Source organism: Mauremys reevesii, linkage group 15 (assembly GCF_016161935.1).
Source record: "Mauremys reevesii isolate NIE-2019 linkage group 15, ASM1616193v1, whole genome shotgun sequence".
Classification (NCBI taxonomy): Eukaryota; Metazoa; Chordata; order Testudines; family Geoemydidae; genus Mauremys; species Mauremys reevesii.
The window spans coordinates 14,761,228-14,782,377 of NC_052637.1; the positions used below are offsets into that span (position 1 = coordinate 14,761,228).

General features: G+C 52.2%; 1 protein-coding gene across 1 annotated transcript in view; it reads left to right on the top strand.

Moving 5' to 3' along the window:
- The first annotated feature begins 216 nt into the window (after window positions 1-216).
- The window catches only part of LOC120383107 (butyrophilin subfamily 1 member A1-like), a 78,512-nt gene continuing 57,578 nt past the window's right edge, over window positions 217-21,150 (top strand). Inside the window, exon 1 of the mRNA XM_039500733.1 lies at window positions 217-322. Coding sequence (XP_039356667.1) covers window positions 217-322 — 106 coding nt within the window. The remainder of the gene's footprint in view (window positions 323-21,150) is intronic.

Here is a 21,150-nt window from a genome sequence, read left to right on the forward strand (position 1 = left end):
AAATGGGTGAGAGTGTTTGGCCCATGGCACAGGTCAGACTAGATGATCTAATGGCCCCTCTGACCTTAGTCTATGAATATTGGGAAGTGCGTTCATGTAAACGTAACTGATCCATGGACCAGGGCTACGAAAGTCTGATAACCGTGGCACTGTCACTGCATCCCACTCACTCACCATCTGGTTTGTTATTTCTCCTGTTCCCCAGACCAAGCTATGATGACAGGGAAGGTTCCCTCATTCTCCCTCGGCTACACAGTGAGCTCCGCTCTGCCCGGCTACGTCGTTCTCTGCCTCATTCTACAGGTTCACAGGCTGGTGTCAGGTAGGAGCTCCGGCCTCCTCGCTGGGTTTGCTGCTGTTGGTATTGCTGGTCATCAGTGCATGGGTGGCAAGTTTGTAGAAATTTTGGTGGTGTCCAGAACCTGCCCCCCAACTCCGCCCCCCCAAACTCTGCCCCCACCTGCCTAATGCTCTGGGAGGGAGCTCGAGGGGGAGGTCTGGGGTGCAGATCCTGGGCTGGGGATTAGGGTGCAGGAGGGGTGCAAGGTGCAGGCTTTGGGATGGAGTTTGGATGCTGGGTGCAGGCTCTGGGCTGGAGCAGGGGTGGGTGTGCAGGAGGGGGGTGAAGGGTGCAGCTTTGGGATGGAGTTTGGATGCTGGGTGCAGGCTCTGGGCTGGAGCAGGGGTGGGTGTGCAGGAGGGGGGTGAAGGGTGCAGGCTTTGGGATGGAGTTTAGGGTTGGGAAGGGGGAGGGGGTGCACCTTGTGGGGAGGGAGTTTGGTGATAGGAGGGAATACAGACGTGAGGGCTGTGGGGCTGAGGATGAGGGATTCATGATGCAGGAGGGGGCTCAGGGCTGGGGCAGAGGATTAGGGTGCGAGGACATGAGGGTTCTGGCTGGGGATGAGGTGTTCATCCTGTGGGGGGAGGCTCAGGGCTGGGGCAGAGGATTAGGGTGCAGGGGTGTTAGCCAAAAGGGCCCGATTCTCCCTGGAGCTTACCCAATTACGCCAAGGAAGCACGGAAACAGGTAGACGAGTACCATTAGCTTTATTGATCGATCAGCTGAGCGGGTGTTCTCGTCCCGGCTAATGCCCGAGAGAGACACACCTTACATGGCCGGATGGGCTTACCTTTATACCCCGAAACAAACAACTTTGTTGACGTCTTATTTGCGTTACTTGGCTGACCCTATAGGTCCTGTAAATGTATCTATAGGGAATATTGAAGTACATAGAATACATATATCAATCAAAAAGGAACAAGATATGCATAACTGTCACGGATACATCCATCATGATAACAGTGCAGCTGCACGGATACATTTATCATTGTAAGGAAGACATAAGATATCCCCTTTAACCCCTTATATTATCATACTAACTACTCTTGGCTTCATGCATGAGAAGATGACCCATTAGGCTAACTGTTTTTGGCCATAAGCAGAAAAAGACAGCTGCACATATGCTACGCCAAGCGTGGGCCTTGCTGATAAGCATGGACTAGTACAAACCAAGCATTAAGCTGATAATAGCTGACACAGGCTTTTCTCTCTGCTTGCATCTCAAGGCCTTGATTTTACTTATGCTAAGGGCCTTGAGTCTTACCCATGCTAAGGGCCTAGTCTTTGCTAACAGGCTTGCATTGGCCTATTTTTCTAACAGCTTTCCCCCCTTAAAGCATTTTAAGAGCTTAAACTTCCCCACTCCTCTGCTTCCTTTGGCCGATCCTCTGGCCGATATAAGGTCATTATTTGCTGATAGGTAACGTGGGTAGCCAGTCGTCGAACTATAGCGACCAAGCAGGGGGTGAAGCAAGCGAAGGTTATAAGGGTAACTATAACAAGCATAAAAAGCAAAAAGCCTTTACGAAACCATCCCATTTGTGGCAACCAGGATGTGAACCAGTCTGTGTCCCACCCACCCCAGGTTTGGACTGGGACGTGGGCGAGTTTTCTCATTTCTTTGGTCAACTGTTTCACTGTTTGCCCATTGTCATCTATTTGCAGGCAGCAATTAGACTCATTAAGTTTTGCACAGAGCCCGCCTTCCTCCGCCAGCAAGTAATCAAGAGCTAGATGATGTTGGAGGATGGCATTTCGCATTTGGGTTGACTGATCTGCCAGCAGATCCAACGCTGCAGCTGTCTGGTTGGTTAATATTTCCAAGATAGCTTGCAGCCTGATAATGCGGTTCAGATTGTAAATTGGTTCCCTAGCTCCCGTGACAAGCTCGGTGGGATTCCAGGTGGCAGGCCCATAATGTTTGATGATCCGCTCTGGGGGCCACTCCTGAGCTCCCCAGGCCTGGGAACTTCCGGCAGTTAAAGTGGAGTCCACAAACCGCTTTTCCCTAACGAGATCATCATACACTCTAATTCCTAGTGTGTTTCCCCGGTTCTGGGGCAGGAGAAAGAACAATGGCCGAATATACCCCACATAACATATCCCCGACCAATTTGGTGGAAGTCTGCGATAGGCATAAGAGCCACAGATCCAATAATGGCCTTTTAGGGCCCAAGTCCCATTAGCAAAAGGGCCATCCCAGGTATCGGGGTCCAAGGGTCGTTCATAGTATATGTGGTTGCCTGTTCCTAGGGGTCCTCCGAATGGCCCACCCATCACGGAGGACGGTACCCCATCAGCAGCACAGTATTCACATTTCCATGCTCCAGCTCCTGCTTTCCACACACACTTACAACCTGACCTGGGCCTGTCGGTATTAGACCAAAAATGTCTGAAGTGAGTTACCCGAGTTCCATTAGAGTGCTGCCATGCCCACTGATACCACCGGATCACATGCTTTTTACTAGTGGTGTTATCGCGTTGACAGGCTAGAAAGAGGGAATCAAAGAACCCATCTAGTCCCACTGCCTTACAACCCTCACCGGTATGGTGTTGGAAGGAACATCTGACCCAGCTACTATTGGTTAATTTCACATGGGTATGGTTCCATCGCCCTCGATATTTAGAGCAATCATAGGTGTGACAGCCAGGATGATGGTAGCAATCATATCCCCGGGATAGGGTCCAACTACATTTACTTTCCCCCACATACCGGCCCCCACGCCGGGTGCGATTAAGGCAAAAGATTCCCATGCCAGCGGAATAGAGCCGCCAAGGGCTACTATCTGTGGACCATTGCTCCGTGCCATTATGCACGATGCTGAGGTTACTCAGCAAGTACTTGGGCTGCACTGGCTGGGCTACCCAGGGCCATTCATCCACCCTGGGCCACTGCACACCCAGCAGTTAGTGAGGTTAAAGGAACTTGCAATTATCTCTCCTAACTGCAGAAACCTGTTTTCCCAACCATAAGAGCAAGCAAGGAAACAAAACAGAAACAGGAGGAACAACTTCATTGTTTCCTTCTTTTAAAGAGTCCCTTTAAGCCCTCCAGTCCGTGATACTCCCAGTTAGAGTCTTCACCTGTGTCACCCCGGGCGTCCGGAGCCGGGGGGAGCAGAGGGCTGTTGTCCTCCTCGGTTGATTCGTCCTCTGGATCCGAGCCAACAAAGCGTTTAACTCGCGTGCAGTGCGTCCATTTGTCGCTTCCAAGAACCTTGACGGCAGCTTGGCTGATGAGCGAAACAGTATGTGGGCCTTCCCACCGTGCTGTGAGAGGATCACGCTTCCACTTCTTGATAAAGACCCGGTCACCGATCTGGAACGAATGCACGGGTCGATCCAAGGGAAGGGCCTGGAAGGGTGCTGCGATCGGTGTAACTGAAACAAGACAGATTGCAGCGCAGAGACCTGTTTCCACAAAGAGTCATTCCTACCTCCCAGCTTACATTTTCCCGAACCCGGGATGAGTACTCGGGAGGGAACCTGAAAACCAACTCAAAGGGTGAGAGTCTCAGACCCTTACGGGGCCCTTCGAATGCGAGTAAGCGCAGCGGCAAGGCATCAGGCCACTTTAAACCAGACTCTATACAGAGCTTTGTTAAAGTATCTTTGAGAGTCCGATTCATTCTTTCTACCTGGCCTGAGCTTTGTGGCCTCCAAGGAGTATGCAGCTTCCACTGGATACCAAGGGCCTGCGCTACCTGTTGGACCACTTGGGAGATGAAGTGACTTCCCCGATCTGACTCAATTACTTCAGGGAGGTGGTATCTGGGAAGTATTTCATGTAGCAGGGCCTTAGTAACTGCTCGAGCCTGACAGTGTCGGGTAGGGAAACACTCCACCCACCCGGTAAGCTGATCAACAAAACAAGCAAGTATTTGTAGCCTCGGCAAGGGGGTACTTCAGCAAAATCCACTTGCCACCTTTGAAAGGGGTAGGCAGCCCAGGGTCGGCCTCCCAGTGGAACAGGGGGGCCAGATCCCTTCTGGTTAGTGCGCTGACAAACAGAGCAATTATTGACAATTCTCTGGGCTTCTGTATGCATACCCACTGCTCTAAGGGATCGGGCAGCCAAATCAACCATTGCTCCTGATCCTAAATGTCCTCTTTATGCAGGGATTGAAGAATCTCCTGGAGCACCGGACGGGTTTAATATTTCTCCCCGGTAGTTTCCACCACCCAGAGGGGTTTGCTGGGCCCCTGCAGCTTGGGCGCAGGATACCTCCTCTGTCGTAACGGGGACAGGAGTTTCGGCCTCAGTGTCCTGAACTAAAAGAAGCCACACAGTTCCCTGCGTGCTGCCTCCTTCGCAGCCAGATCAGCCAAACGATTATACTTGCGCTGCTCTGCATCAGGAGCTTTCCCATGTGCACGGACATGGATGACAGCGACCCGCAGGGGAAGCATTAAGGCTTCAAGCAACAATTTGATAAGGGTCCCATGGGCAATTCTTTGGCCCGAGGCTGTAATGAAACCCCTTTCTTTCCACAAGGTCCCATGAGCATGTACTACCATGTACGCATAGCAACTGTCAGTGTATAGATTTATGGTCTTCCCAGCCCCCAAGCGAAGAGCTTCGATGAGAGCAATTAGTTCTGCTGCTTGAGCGGATAGAGAGGAGCTGAGTTTAAAGGGATACACCACCTCTGTGCTTTTAATTATCACAGCAGCCCCTGTGTACCGCTTCCCATCTAGTACATAACTAGAACCATCGACATATGCCTCAAGATCAGGGTTGGGCCAGGGCAAATCTGAAAGATCGGGACGGGGTTTAGTCTCTTGCTGCAGGACTTCGACACAGTCATGGGTCAGATCAACAGCACCACTGGGAACCTGAGGGTCAGGCAGTAAGGTAGCTGGGTTGAGAGAACTGACTGTTTTAAAGGTGAGGTTCGGGGCTAGTAAAAGTCCCACCTCATACTTAGTATGCCGACTGGGGTTCAGATGTCTATCCCCCGCCCCTGTTCCTAGTATCTGGGGTACTCCGTGAGGCACCACAACCTCAGTGTCCCCACCAAGGGTTAACTTTTCGGCTTCCTGTACGAGGAGAGCAGTTGCAGCGACAGCCCGCAAGCAGGCTGGCCATCCCCTGGCAACGGGATCTAAGACTCTGGAATAATAGCCGATGGGTCTCCAGGTCGGTCCTGACTTTTGACAGAGGACCCCAGACGCTACCCCGGCTCTTTCGTGGACATACAAAGTAAATGGTTTCCGTGGATCTGGGAGAGCCAGAGCAGGAGGCTGAATTAAAGCTCTTTTAAGCTCTTGAAATGCTTTCTCTTTGTCCTTAGTCCACTTCCAATGCAGCAGACCCTCTTTAGTTAGGGCTTCATATAGGGGTCTGGCTTTTCCCCATAGTCAGGGATCCAGAGTCGGCAAAGCCGGTCAGTCCCAGGAAAGCTCTCAATTCTCTGGGGTTCTGGGGCTGAGGGCTGTCGAGTATAGCCTGGATTCTATCGTTACTTAAACTTCGACTCCCCTGACTAAGGCGGTACCCTAGGAAAGTCACCTGCTGTTTAACCAGTTGTGCTTTTTCCTTAGAGGCTTTGTATCCCTGTGCCCCCAGGAAGTTAAGGAGTTCTACAGTTTGTTCCTTACAAGTCTGCTCTGTCTCAGTGCTTAAAAGTAAATCATCGCAGTACTGGACTACGTTGCACGCAGGGTGTCGAGCTAGGAAGGGAGCAAGGTCCCTCCGTAGCTGACTCCCAAAAATTTCCGGTGCACAAGTAAGCCCCTGGAACAACAGTCCAGAGGTATTGGGCTTTGTAATGGGTGTCGGGATCCTCCCACTCAAAGGCAAACAGCTTTTGAGATTCCTGATCAAGGGGGATGGAAAAGAAGGCGTCTTTTAAATCTATTACTGAGAACCAACCATGGCTTTTGGGTATCTGTCCTAGAATCGTGTGGGGGTTTGGGACAACAGGATAAGGCGCCTCTATTAGCTTATTGACCTGCCTTAGATCCTGCACGAGCCGGTATTGTCCGTTAGGCTTAGGCACTCCCATTATCGGGGTGTTATACGGGGACGTGTCCTCCCTTAGCCACCCACATTGTACAAACTTTTGGATCAGAGGTTTTAACCCGATTTGAGTGGCTAACTTAAGGGGATACTGTCGGATTCGGACGGGCAACCCTTCCTTAAGGGTGATGTGTACCGGCGAGGCATTTTTGGCACGGGCATGACCTCCCTCCTCAGCCCAAACTCTGGCATTGATGCCTGGCAGGGAAGCCTCGTCAACCCCGTGGTGTGCTAGGGCAGGTTTTACAGCAGCGTTAAGTAGGGCCATCTGATAGTTGGAAGCTTGTTGTTTTGGGAGCCTAACCTCCATAGCCCCATTAGTGAACGAGATCTCTGCCTGTAATTTAGTGAGGAGGTCTCGCCCTAGCAGCGCAATGGGGCAGGAAGGGCTGCAAACAAATTGATGGGATACTTGGCGGTCCCCTACTTTCACTAGGAGGGGGAGGGTTTTCTTTAGTGTAATGTGCTGCCTCTATTCCTTGGACCGTGACACACCCTTGGGCTCTGGCTCAGGTGCCGTGTCGAGGGTAGTAAACTAAGAGTAGCCCCTGTATCAATAAGGGCTGTAATCGGGCGGCCCTCTACCTTAATTTTTACCGTGGGATCCAGACTGGCGGGTTGTGCTGCCAGGAGGGGCCGTTGGGTCCCCCGGCCTCCCTATAGGGTAGCCCCTTCCCCCGTGCCACCATAGAAAACAGGCACGGGTGAAGTCCCATCCTTGTGTCCCTCTCCTCTAACCGGTCGGCGGGGGCACTCATTTCTCCAGTGTCCCTCTTCCTTACAATAGGCACACTGATTCCGACCCAACCGGGAGCCCTTTCCCCTGCCAATTGAGCCTGAGCGTCCTCTTCCCTTGCCCCCCTTTTCCTCTCTTCCTTCTCTCAGGGCCATAGCCAGTACGCGAGCCCCTTTCCTCTGCTCCTTGTCATCTCTGCGGTCATAAACCTTCACTGCAATCCCCAGGAGCTCTTCTATATTTTTGCCTGCAGCTCCATCTAGCTTCTGTAATTTCCTTCTGATATCCTCATAGGACTGTCCAATGAAAAGGGGGATTAATACCTGCCTTCCATTGGCAGTCTCTGGATCGAGGTCAGTATACCTTTTACAGGTATCGCACAAGCGCTCATAAAAAGCGGCTGGATTTTCATTTTTCTCTTGTCTCACATTATACAATTTAGCCCAATTTGTGGTTTTCCGAATACAGCGTTTCATCCCCTGTACCACTGCCACGGCATAGTCATGGTGTTTTGTTATGTCTGGAACCGCTGTATGTCCCCAGTCGGGTGGTACAGTAGGGAGCCGTCCAGCTAAATCCTCTTCCCGCACCCCCGATTCTCGTAAACACTTACGGGCTTGGGAGAAAACTAAGCGTCTCTCTTCTGCAGTAAGAAGAGTATCTAGGGCAACCCTCATATCCCCCCAGGTGGGCTTATGGGCTGTAACCAAGGTCTCAAATACGGCAGTCAGTGGGGCAGGGTCTTCCGTAAACGGGGGATTCTGGTGTTTCCAGTTATACAGATCGCTGGTGGTGAAGGGGACATATACCATAGTCAGGACACCAGTACCCCCCTCACCGCCAGGAAGCATAGTCTCCCGTAAAGGGCACTGAAAAACTGGGCCAGCCTTACCCGGGGAGTCCCCGAAAGGGGCAACAAACGTGAAGCTCCCTGTCCTAGGATTCTGTTTAACTCGGTCTGCCACTGAGTCACCCTTATCAGAGTGCTCTGAAACAGACGGCTCATCCCCTAGCTCTGTGGCCGAGTCTATCCCTGCAGCCTCCTGTGTGTCAGGTAAGGGTTTTGCCACTATGGCCGGGGCTTCCGCCTTCGGGGGAGGGGAAGCGAGAGCTGGAGCCTGTGGAGCTGCTGCAGCTGCCAAGACCGGGAGACCAGGATATACAGGAGGAGGAAGCATTGGGTCAGGGGCAGAAGGAAGCACGGCAGGCGGACGGGGGGTATCATAAGGGGGACAGGGCTTTTTAACAGGGGCGCGGGCTAATAAGGCTCTGATAGCTTGTGCTCTGCATTCCCGTAGCCACGGGGGGGGATTGGCCACGAGATCCTGCCAGATATCTATATAGGGGTATTGATCCCAATGCCCATCCCGAGTGACAACGTTATGTGTAGCCTGCACTGTTTCCAGTTTGAGTGTTCCCCCTGCGGGCCACCCCACCCCAAACGTTGGCCATTCTAAGGTACAGAATTTTTCCAGATTATCTTTACACAGTACCATTCCATAATCTGCTTGGCGTCTAAACTCTGGCCAATTTTCTAACATACATCCTAGGGGTGTCCGGGTAGACATGCTTTGTCCGGACCCCATTACACCTAGATATCAGCCTGGTCACGGGTTCGGCCAACTCCCCTTGCTTTCAAGATATTCCGGTCCCTGGGGAAATTCCCCTCGCGGAAGTCTTGGGGCGGCTAGAATTGGCTTAAGTCCTAGACCAGGCTAGTGCAACCGCGGTTTCCAAGTTGTCAGTACAATGTAAAACACAAGTAGTATTATCGCAAACAAACACAAGAGGGTAGTATTTACATTCCAATACTCATTCAGCACGGTCCACGAATCAGTGGAGTTAGTAAAGTTATACATTTGCCGTGCCTGAACCTAGGTACCTTATCAGAAAACTTTTACCCACACACCTTCCTATCTGTGGGTTCCTTTACCATTAGGGGCCCAATGTCCCAACCCTCACTCTTCGGGGGCGTTAATCCTCAAACCCAAGAGGTAAACGCACTTACCGCGCCCGGAGTGGCCGCGTCCGCAGGTGGACTCCTCTTCTGGTACTGTCTTGCTTCCGTGTCGGCTGGAGTTCTCTATAGAGGGGGCGTAGCCGTCCCGGTCGATTGTGGCGACCCGGAGCTCGAGCAAACCAATAGCTCGAGGTGGCCACTCTCCTGAGCCGTCCTCGGCCGCCGGTCAACGCCCCCAACAGGGAGAGAAGTCCCGGCGTGGAGTCGCCAATTTGTTAGCCAAAAGGGCCCGATTCTCCCTGGAGCTTACCCAATTACGCCAAGGAAGCACGGAAACAGGTAGACGAGTACCATTAGCTTTATTGATCGATCAGCTGAGCGGGTGTTCTCGTCCCGGCTAATGCCCGAGAGAGACACACCTTACATGGCCGGATGGGCTTACCTTTATACCCCGAAACAAACAACTTTGTTGACGTCTTATTTGCGTTACTTGGCTGACCCTATAGGTCCTGTAAATGTATCTATAGGGAATATTGAAGTACATAGAATACATATATCAATCAAAAAGGAACAAGATATGCATAACTGTCACGGATACATCCATCATGATAACAGTGCAGCTGCACGGATACATTTATCATTGTAAGGAAGACATAAGATATCCCCTTTAACCCCTTATATTATCATACTAACTACTCTTGGCTTCATGCATGAGAAGATGACCCATTAGGCTAACTGTTTTTGGCCATAAGCAGAAAAAGACAGCTGCACATATGCTACGCCAAGCGTGGGCCTTGCTGATAAGCATGGACTAGTACAAACCAAGCATTAAGCTGATAATAGCTGACACAGGCTTTTCTCTCTGCTTGCATCTCAAGGCCTTGATTTTACTTATGCTAAGGGCCTTGAGTCTTACCCATGCTAAGGGCCTAGTCTTTGCTAACAGGCTTGCATTGGCCTATTTTTCTAACAGGGGGATGAGGGGTTCATGCTGCGCGGGGGGGGCTCAGGGCTGGGGCTGAGGATTAGGGTGCAGGGGTGAGGGCTCTGGCTGGGGATGAGGATTAGGGTGTGGGGGGATGAGGGGTTCTTGCTGTGGGGGGTCTCTGGGCTGGGGCTGAGGATTAGGGTGCAGGGGTGAGGGCTCTGGCTGGGGATGAGGATTAGGTACGGGGATGAGGGGTTCATGCAGCGCGGGGGGGCTCAGGGCTGGGGCAGAGGATTAAGGTGCGAGGGGATGAGGGTTCTGGCTGGGTCTGGGGGATGAAGGGTTCATGATGTGGGGGGGCTCAGGGCTGGGGCTGAGGATTAGGGTGTGGAGGGATGAGGGCTCTGGCTGGGGCTGAGGGTTTGGGGCGTTGGAGAGGCTCAGGGTAAGGGCAGCCTGCCTTGCCATTAGTGCAGGGCAGGCACTAGGACCCTGGGGCAGCAGACAGCAGTTCTGCCGGGAGCCACTCTACTCCGGCAGCATGAGGAAGAGGCGCGCCCTGCTTTCTGTCAGGCCGGGACGCGGCACGGGGGTGGCAGGCGGGGTTGGGACCTGCTCCAGGCAGGGACGTGGCGGGGGGGAGGCCCACGGGGGCAATCCAGGCAGGGCCGGGGGAGAGACCCAGCTCCAAATATTGCTGGAGCAGGGCACCCAGCCCTGAATATTCCTGGAGCCCGGGCACTGCAGGTCTATATAACCTGCCGCCCATGCATCAGTGTCCATCAAGCAAGGGAGGGTCTTCTACTGCAATGTGGCTTCCGCCCTGGCCCATATGCAGCATGCCTGTGTGCAGCAATGGTCCCCCCACCTGTCACAGCACAGTGGCGCGGACATGTTAGCCTGACTGCAACAAGGACCCCAGTGGCTCTCCCGAGAAACCTGCACAAGCTCATTGCCCAAGTTCTGGCTGAGACCTTTGAAGAGATCTCTGTGGCCAGTTACCGCAATGTGACAGAGCACATCAACGCTCTATTCCGCATCTAGGCATGCATGCAGCCCAAATCCTCCACCGAATAACTTCCTTCCCAAAATAAAAGCCGGTTACCGGGCACCTCCTCTGGTGTTTGTTCTTCTCCAAGCACCGACTACCGGGACTGGCTACCTTCCTCCTGGCTTGAGAATAGCTCCTGGCTGCATTGCTCTAGGGATTCTGGGGATCTTCCTCCACATCAGCACCTTCGCTCCCACTTTGCTGCTCCTCCTCCTCCTGCCTTGTTGCACTGGGCTCCTAGGTGTCCATGGCGGTACTCGGAACAGAGGTGGGGTCACCCCCATGTACATAGGCGGCAGGTTTGTGTAATGTTTGGTGGGGCCCAAAATAGTGGTGCCCCCCCCCGCTCCCGCCCTGTAAGCTGATATAAAATGAAGTGCCACAAGATTACAAGGGTCAATTACAAGTGGAAAGTCAGAAGCAGCACTTGCCTACTTCAATATACAGTATTAAATATTTTGTTGCACATGTTATGATGAAGTGGGAATGTTCTTAATATTTTCTCTGAATACTGTGTGGGTGCCTCAGTTTCCCCTGCAAGGTGCCAACTGAAGGTGTTGGGGACAAAGATCAGGTGGCCTCCTTGTCCGGAATCGAGACACAAAGGCCAGAGGAGGGAGTGTCAGTTTGGAGCTGGCTGGAGAAATGGGGAGAGGCCCAGAACTTGGGTCTGGGCTCCACACCCCCCAAGATGGACCTGACTGAGGGGTCCTGTTTTCTGTATCCACACGGTCTGTTCTAGACTGTGATCCTGTCATCTAATAAACCTTCTGTTTTACTGGCTGGCTGAGAGTCACGTCTGACTGCAGAGTTGGGGTGCAGGGACCTCTGGCTGCCCCAGGACCCCGCCTGGGCGGACTCACTGCGGAAAGTGCATGGTGTGGAAGGGCATGCTGAATGCTCTGAGGTCAGACCCAGGAAGGTGTAAACTTCTTGCCCTGGAGACAGTCTGCTCAGAGAGGAGGCTCCCCCAGAGTCCTGACTGGCTTTGAAGGAGTGGTTCCTCCAGAGCATCCCAGCATCCCCTTCCACACCATGCGCTTCCTGGAAGTCCGCACAGGCACTAACACTCCCTCCTCTGGCCTTTGTCAAGAAGGCTAACAGCATTTTGGGCTGTATAAGTAGGGGCACTGCCAGCAGATCGAGAGACATGATCATTCTCCTCTATTCAACATTGGTGAGGCCTCATCTAGAGTACTGTGTCCAGTTTTGGGCCCCACATTGCAAAGAAGGATGTGGAAAAATTGGAAAGTCCAGTGGAGGGCAACAAAAATGATTAGGGGGCTGGAGCACATGACTTCTGAGGAGAGGCTGAGGGAACTGGGATTGTTTAGTCTGCAGAAGAGAAGAATGAGGGGGGATTTGATAGCTGCTTTCAACTACCTGAAAGGGGGTTCCAAAGAGGATGGATCTAGACTGTTCTCAGTGGTAGAAGATGACAGAACAAGGAGCAATGGTCTCAAGTTGCAGTGGGGGAGGTTTAGGTTGGATATTAAGAAAAACTTTTTCACTAGCAGGGTGGTGAAGAACTGGAATGGGTTACCTAGGGAGGTGGTGGAATCTCCTTCCTTAGCGGTTTTTAAGGCCCGGCTTGACAAAGCCCTGGCGGGGATGATTTAGTTGGGGATTGGTCCTGCTTTCAGCAGGGGGTTGGACTAGATGACCTCCTGAGGTCCCTTCAAACCCTGATATTCTATGATACTCTAAACTGACCACCAAATTTAAGTTGCGTGTTTTTCCCGTCAGGTGAGGACTCTGAGGCAGGGCTGGGGATAAGGAACTTGGGGTGCAGACAAGCTGCCCCAGGGCTAGGGCCAAAGAGGACTCCCCTCCACCCTCCCTGGCAGCAGCAAGCTCCAGGGGAGGGACCCCTTCTGCCCCCCCAGTCACTGCACATGCTCCTAGGGTCCCTCTCAGGTCCAGAAAGCCCACTCGCCTCCCCTATGGTGGGTACCGGGGGGAGGGGAAGTTGCCATCACGTGTGGCCTCCCCTGCTGCCACCCCTCACCATAGCCTCACTGGGGATGGGGCTGCCCCTTGCCCAGCATGGTGCAGGAGTGGAGACTGCAGGGTGGTAGCTGGGGAGGAGCACAGTATCACAAAATTCACCTAAGCCCCAGCTGCACAGGTCTAGGAAGCTCCCCTCCCCAGTGGTGTAGCCAGGTTCTAACATCAGGGGGAGTGAACACGTAAAAAAAGGTGCCAGCCAACATATCCAATTACTAATCAGGCAGTGCTATAACAAGAGATTATGCTATTACCATTATCCAGTCAGCTTGCACACTACTATTTTGAATTAGTGATAATTCAGAGAGAGAGAAAGAAGAAAGCTGAATTTAGAGAACAATTATTAACAAGATTCCTGGTTATCCACCAGTCACTTTGCTCCAGCCCATGGCACAAAGCACCATAAACACAGTAGAATCTGGCCAAGAGACTATTCTCCTCAAATTGGCATCTGCTACACTCCCCCCTCCCCCGTCCCCAGTCCCCACTATTCAGGATGTAGCTGAGTGAAAAGGCGGCGTTGTGGAAGCATTTAGCAGGCAATTGAAAACTCCTACAGAGCACTGTGCAGCCCCTGAGATCACTGCTGAGTTCTGAGCACTGGGGCTGCAGCTAGTCAGCAGTGAGATGAGGAGACACAACTGGCACCTTAAAGCACCTTTACCCCCCCCCCTTCCTTCACAAGCTGCACTAAGCCTCCTTTCACAGCCCTGGGCGCAGCACCGGGGGGGGGGGAGTGGGGGGGCAATAACCCAAAGTCACTCCTTTGCCTCCTGGTCCTGCTGATCCCTCAGCCCCTCTGCTGAAGAGACACCAGGAGAAAAAAACATCCCCCCCCTTCCCTCTCCACCAGCACCAGCTGGGCTTCAGAGCCCCCTTCCCTGCCGCGTGGCTGCCTTGCTCTGCACGGGGCTGCCGGGACCAACGGGGCTGCTGCTCCTCAGTCCCCCGCCGCACTGGGGGGGGGGGCTGCGCTGCCACCCCTCCCCCTCCCGGCAGAGCCCACCCTGGCTCCGGGAGTGGGCAGCTGCGAGCGCCTCCTCCTCTCCCCGGGGGAGCCCGGCAACCAGCCCACGCTGCCTGCAGAGCCCAGAGCCAGCTGGTGGCCACACGCAAAACCCGGTCCAGACTCCAAGTCTGGAGCCCAGTGCTGGCTGCCTGGAAAGGTGCTGATTTTGTAAAATGTGCTCAAAGGGGAGCGGCTGCTTCCCCCCTTCCACCCCACTACACTACTGGGTGGGCGGGGATGCTCCGGGGCTGGGGCTGGTGGTAGTGGCAGCCAGGGGCCAGTGCCTGCTCCAGGCAGGGCCAGGGGAGAAATCCAGCTCCAGATATTGGTGGAGCACAGCCCACAGCTCTGAATATTCCTGGGGCTGGGGCTCCTCCAGCCCATATAACCCGGCACCCATGCCCATGTATCACGTTCAGCTCTTTGTAAAAACAGCAGGTCACGGGGGCAGCAACAGAGCGGCTGTTTGCTTCGTGGGCATTCCGCAACTTCTTCGCTTTAACCCTGCACTGCAGTGCATCCCGGTCATGGCCCCTTTCCATCATGTCCCTTGATATCTGCCAAAAGGTATCGTAATTCCTACGGCTGAAGTGCAGCTAGGACTGGACAGCTTCCTCCCCCCAAAGACTGATGAGGTCCAGCAACTCACCATTGCTCCATACTAGGGCTCGCCTGGCGTGTGGAGACATGGTCACCTGGAAAGATTCGCTGATAGTACTCCATGCCTGGCTGAGCAAACAGGAAGGGGATTTTCAAAATTCCCAGAGAATGTAAAGGGCAGGTCTGTCGGTTGGTCACCTGAGGGCAGAGCAGTAGGGTTCAAAGTGATGACCAGAGTGACTAGAACAGGCATTGTGGAATACTTCTGGAGGCCGATCACAGCACACTAACAGACAAGGGCATCCATACTGGCACCACGGCAATCCAGTGGGAGCACAGCAAATGTTATTCCGCTCGCTGAGGTGGAGTACCAGCAGTGCTGTAGCCGCGGAGACAGAGCACTTTGCGTGCCTTGCCAGTGTGGATGCGGAGTGAGCTAGGGCACCCAGGGCTCCTTTATTGCGCAGTAATTCACAAGTGTAGCCAAGCCCTTAGTGACTGTCAGCTCTGAGGCTGGGCAGAGACGCTGTCCCACCAGAAGTGATTGTCAGCACTTTTAAGCACTTAAAATGACAAAAGGGTCCCAATGGAGCCCAGGGCTGGATTAACCTTTTGTGGGCCCTGGCGCCAAACATATTTGTGGGCCCCCATGTAGTCATTGTGGGCTCCTAGTGTGGGCCCGGTGTGGCAGTGCCATTGGTGCCATAGTATACCCAGTACTGAATCTCAGAGACATTTCTCATTTTGATCACACACCTCTACATGACTACATGCATTGCTCCCTTGGCCCCCAGTTTTTCTCATTAAGCTGTTTATCCATGTGGGTTTACCAGTGTACAGAGTGAGAAGAACTTTCATAGTGATCAGGGAAACTCCCCACAGATTTATCTCCTTCCTCATTCAGACCTTCTCTAGCCATGTCTCCAGTACCGCCCCCGTCACCAGTCACTGCATGTGGTTCTGGTCGCAACTGAATAAAGGTTCACAGCCAGCAGATACCTGATCAATTCTGACAAATCCCTCCCTCAGCGCTCATCCTGCCATGTGAGCAAGCCACTTGCAAACACCATTTCCCCAAAGTGAGGACTTAGCCGCTGGGAACCCGAAGTCACCAGCCTTTCTCCCTCTGCTCCCATCTACATGCTAGTCTACTACCTGGTCACCACCACCTCTCTCCATGCTTGTTTCCCTTCTACCTTGGATGTGCTCCCCAGCCACCTGGGGCTATTCTCCCCTGCAAGCCTGGTCTGCTTCCTCTTTCCCTGCTCCCCTTGACATTCCTCTCCTACAGGTGACCTCTGTTCCTTGAGGTTAACTCCAGTTTCTTTATCCACTCCTAGTTAATGGCCCCAGTAGTCACAGAGCCACCTGCAGCTTCTCTGGCTATAGCCATGGGGCCAACTGCCAGAGGCCAGCCTGAGATAGTTGCAGCTGAGAATGGAGGGGTGGCAATTCCAAGGCTGAGCATGCTTGAACCTTGCAACAGCGGCACTATGGACTCTACATCCTCAGCACTGGCCCTAGGCAACTGCAGACTCTGGAGTTAGGCACTTCCCTCCTCTAGGCCATGGCTTTAAGTACCTGAGCTGCCCATCATCTGCAGCAGAGGCCACCAATTCCCACGCACCCCTCAGCCAGCACATAGTCATGCAGAAAGTGCAGCCTGAATGATTTTAGAGGCTGGGGTGCCAGGGGGTTCCCATCCCTGAGCAGCAGCTCTGCAATAAGCTCAGATGGCCCCCCTCCGCTGTGGGACCAGGACCCTGTGAAGACAGTGGAGTTACCCTGTGTATAACCAGGTCTGTCCAAAGCCTGTTGAAGTGAGTGGGAGTCTTTTCACTGTCTTTAATGGGCTGTGAATAGAAGCAAAGACCCCATTCTAGACTCTAGGAGCAAAGTGCATTCTGTGCGGCACTGGTTTACTATTGTAACAGAAAGGTCTCACATTACCTAGTGAATAAGCAACAGCTCCTACAGCAGCTAAGTTTTTCTGAGAGGCCTCCTGCCAAATTACTAAATGTAAACCTTCCTTTGCTTACAAGGGATGGACATATCAGGTGGGATGGTCACAAAAACAAGGCACTTCTGAACTCAGCAGGAATTTTGGATGTGCACAGAACACAGACAGGACTGGTTCCCACATGGTTACAGAACTGCAGTCAAGTGGAACAATTTTCAGCTTGTGTGATTGGAGGATATCTGGATCCATATTGTAAGACTGTCCTATATAAATGAGGAAAAGTTGAGATGCCTTTGTTATTCTTTTCTTCCACTCTTCATTTCTGTGGGGAATTTGCCAATACAATATCACGGTCTTCTTTTTAAACAAACAAAACTAAAAAAAAAAAATGGCAATGGCTGTTGAAAATAGCAATTCCAGTCCTAGTTAGCACTAGGAAGAGTCAAGCATTTGTTGCTCAATTTTATCCTACTTTTTCTACAGCAAATTACAGTGTATCAGCATATTTGATTTGTGAGAAATGAAGTAACAGCTGCAATTTTGAGGTGTTCAAATCTGTAAGGCAGGTGCTAGATTCCCTTTCTGAATATTAGATAAATCTGGAAAGGAAAAGCTCATTTCTGCTTCCATGGCTCAGAAGTGGACATCCTCCTACATGCCTGGTACTGTATCTAAAGCTGCCCAGGTCCTCTAGTAGAGCCTCCCCCTCCCTTACTTTTCATTTTAACTTCTAGTGGGATCCACATACCTTCTTTGCTAGGCTTCAGATAGAGAGGGGCACCGTCCATTTAGTCCACCCAATTCCTTCTTTGAGGGCTGCCAGGTGAGGTCACACCAGCATCCCTAATCCAGTCTGGGGAAGTCTTCTGAGGGTGATATCTGGGCCAAAGCTTTCTACTCCTTGAGCACACTTGTTCCCCATTCACAGTGCCACCCCCTTCCAGCAGCCAGCTCTCCATTCACAGCAAGCTGCAGTGCTTGGGGTCTCAGCTTCCTCACTTCCTCCCTTTCCTGTTGATAGCTGCTAAGGGAATGCTGGGAAATGAAGTTCCTTCCCTGCTCCAGGGTGGGCTCTATAGGCAGAGAGTTGGCCAAGAAACTACAGCTCCCAGGGCCCCGTGAGTTCTCAGCTCGTATGCTGGATCCCTGCTGCTCCAACGCTCTGCTTCTGCACCACTGCAGAGTGTTACAGGGCCCCTTCTGAGCTTAGGCCTGGCACTATGGCGGCACCATGGTAAATCTGGTACTGATGGAGCCTATTTAGCTCTTTGAACCATGGGGAGGAACAAGTTAAACCAGCCCAGGGCCCCTTGGGAGCATCCACATCTCCTTGCTAAAACACTTGTCCCCACCCCCTCTTTGCTTTCTCAGGGGGGTCTGGCATTTGAGCCCTTGGCTTAGCGAGGTGACCTCTGATTTGGGACAAATTAAGCACAGTTCTGCTCCCTTCTACTCAGACAATAAAGACAACAACACTGATAACAGCATTTCACTACCCCTGCATTCAGTACCAAAGTGATTTATAACCCAGCACCAGCCAAACTTGGAGCTACACAGCTCCTGTCTGCTAGATATTTACGCACAGTAGGTTTGTTCATGTAAATACAGTTTGCTCCTGAAGTCTCTCCCCCTCTCAACTAGATGTCAGGGGAGAGCTCATTCAGACCCTGCTTACATCTAGGGAATAGATACAGTGCTCCTGTCAGCTAATTACTATGTTATATAAAATAAAACACCCTAGAGTTTTCAGGTACCTATATAGCCCGTGGAATCACAGTTAAAGTTGCCCCCACTCCCCAAAATCAGAAATGGCACCCAGTGAGCCAAGAGTGGCCCACAGGGCTGCGGGCTCTGGCAAGATGCAACCCCTGTGTGATAGTGTAAAGCCTGCCTTGAGCTGCAGGCTGAGTGCCAGGTACCATGAGTCACAGCACCAGTCAGGGTAGCATTATACCCTATATCGCTCCACCCTTATTTCTGTGCTGCTGCTGGCAGCGATGTTGCCTTCAGAGCTGGGTGCCTGACCAGTAGCCACGACTATCAGACCACCCAGCCAGTGTTTAATTTGTGCTAGGTCTGAGCTCTAGCACCTCTTTCAATATAAATTAAGCACTGGGGGGAAGCAGTGGGGCAAGGAGGTGATGGGGAAGTGGGAAGACTGTGGGTGCCAAGGGTGATGGGGGAGGCACCGAAATACAAGTTTGCCCAGGGCACAATTTCCCCTAAGGTTAACCCTGAGACCAGGTCCAGAAGTCTAAGAGAACAAAGATTTTTGGTTTAAAAGCTGGATTTTAACTTACCAGAGGCCCAAGATCTTGGGCTACAAAGTGACATGACCTGTTAACCAAGGAGGTGACCTTAAGAGAAAGGTTTGAATGACTTTGAACCCTACCAGGGAGTCCCATGTGCCAGATGAGAATCCTTTGGGACACATGTAACATATGTTCAGACCTTTGATGGGTTTATGGTAACTTTTCTCTGTCAGGCTTTTGTGCTTAAATGTTATCTGCTTTGGAAGAGCTCATAGAATCATAGAAGATTAGGGTTGGAAGAGACCTCAGGAGGTCATCTAGTCCAATCCCCTGCTCAAAGCAGGACCAACACTAACTAAATCATCCCAGCCAGGGATTTGTCAAGCCGGGCCTTAAAAACCTCTAAGGAGGGAGATTCCACCACCTCCCTAGGTAACCCATTCCAGTGGTCCACCACCCTCCTAGTGAAATAGTGTTTCCTAATATCCAACCTAGACCTTCCCCACTGCAACTTGAGACCATTGCTCCTTGTTCTGTCATCTGCTATCACTGAGAGCAGTCTAGCTCCATGCTCTTTGGAACCCCCCTTCATGTAGTTGAAGGCTGCTATCAAATCCCCCCTCACTCTTCCCTTCTGCAGATTAAATAACCCCAGTCCCCTCAGCCTCTCCTCGTAAGTCATGTGCCCCAGTCTCCTAATCATGTTCTTTGCCCTCCGCTGGACTCTCTCCAATTTGTCCACATCCTTTCTGTAGTGGGGGGACCAAAACTGGATTCAGTACTCCAGGTGTGCCCTCACCAGTGCCGAATAGAGGGGAATAATCACTTCTCTCGATCTGCTTGCAATGCTCCTACTAATGCAGCCCAATATGCCATTGGCCTTCTTGGCAACAAGGATACACTGCTGACTCATATCCAGCTTGTTGTCCACTGTAATCTCCAGATCCTTTTCTGCAGAACTGCTGCTTAGACGGTCGATTCCCAGCGGTGCATGGGATTCTTCCGTCCTAAGTACAGGAGCTGTTTGGTTACTGCCATTTCACACCCCTGTCACAGAAAGCAAAGCACAGGAGCTGGTATTTGGTCAGGCCTGCTGGGAAAACCACAGTGAATTGCAGGGCCTGAAACCAGTGGCATAGCCAGGCTCTAACATCAGGGGAAGTGAACACATAAAAAAAGGTGCCACTCAACATATCAAATTACACCTCTACCTCTATATAACGCGACTCGATATAACACAAATTCAGATATAATGGGGCAAAGCAGTGCTCTGGGGGGCTGCGCACGCACCTGGTGGGACAGCCCCTCTCATCTCTCCTGAGGGGGCTGCTCTGCAATCTGTGGACCCTGGAAGCAGGCAGCACACAGGAGCAAGGGGGCGGGGGCATAGTCCCCCGCATGAGAGAAACAATCGGACAGAGGTGGGCAGGGTCTGTTGGGGGTTCGCATGGGAGAGAGGGGGTGGGGGGCTGCACTGGGAGATCTCCAATGCAGCACCTAGCCACGCTTGCTCTGTGCATCATGAGGCCACTCGGGAAAAGAGTCAGACAAGGTCAGCTCCCAGACAGCTGCACTCTGCAGCACGGTATGGGGAGGAGGTGACCAGCTCTCTGTGGAGAAAGAAGTAGTTCGGGGCTATTTAGGAAAGCTGGATGAGCACAAGTCCATGGGGCCGGATGCGCTGCATCCAAGGGTGCTAAAGGAGTTGGCCGATGAGATTGCAGAGCCATTGGCCATTATCTTTGAAAAATCATGGTGATCGGGGGAGGTCCCGGATGACTGGAAAAAAGCTAATGTAGTGCCCATCTTTAAAAAAGGGAAGAAGGAAGATCCAGGGAACTACAGGCCAGTCAGTCTCACCTCAGTCCCTGGAAAAATCATGGAACAGGTCCTCAAGGAATCAATCCTGAACCACTTAAAGGAAGGGAAAGTGATCAGGAACAGTCAGCATGGATTCACCAAGGGCAAGTCATGCCTGACTAACCTAATTGCCTTCTATGACGAGATAACCGGCTCTGTGGATGAGGGGAAAGCAGTGGATGTACTATTTCTGGACTTTAGCAAAGCTTTTGATACAGTCTCCCACAGTATTCTTGCCAGCAAGTTAAAGAAGTATGGGCTAGATGAATGGACAGTAAGGTGGATAGAAAACTGGCTAGATGGTCGGGCTCAACGGGTAGTGATCAATGGTTCCATGTCTAGTTGGCAGCCGGTATCAAGTGGAGTGCCCCAAGGGTCGGTGCTGGGGCCGGTTTTATTCAATATCTTCATTAATGATCTGG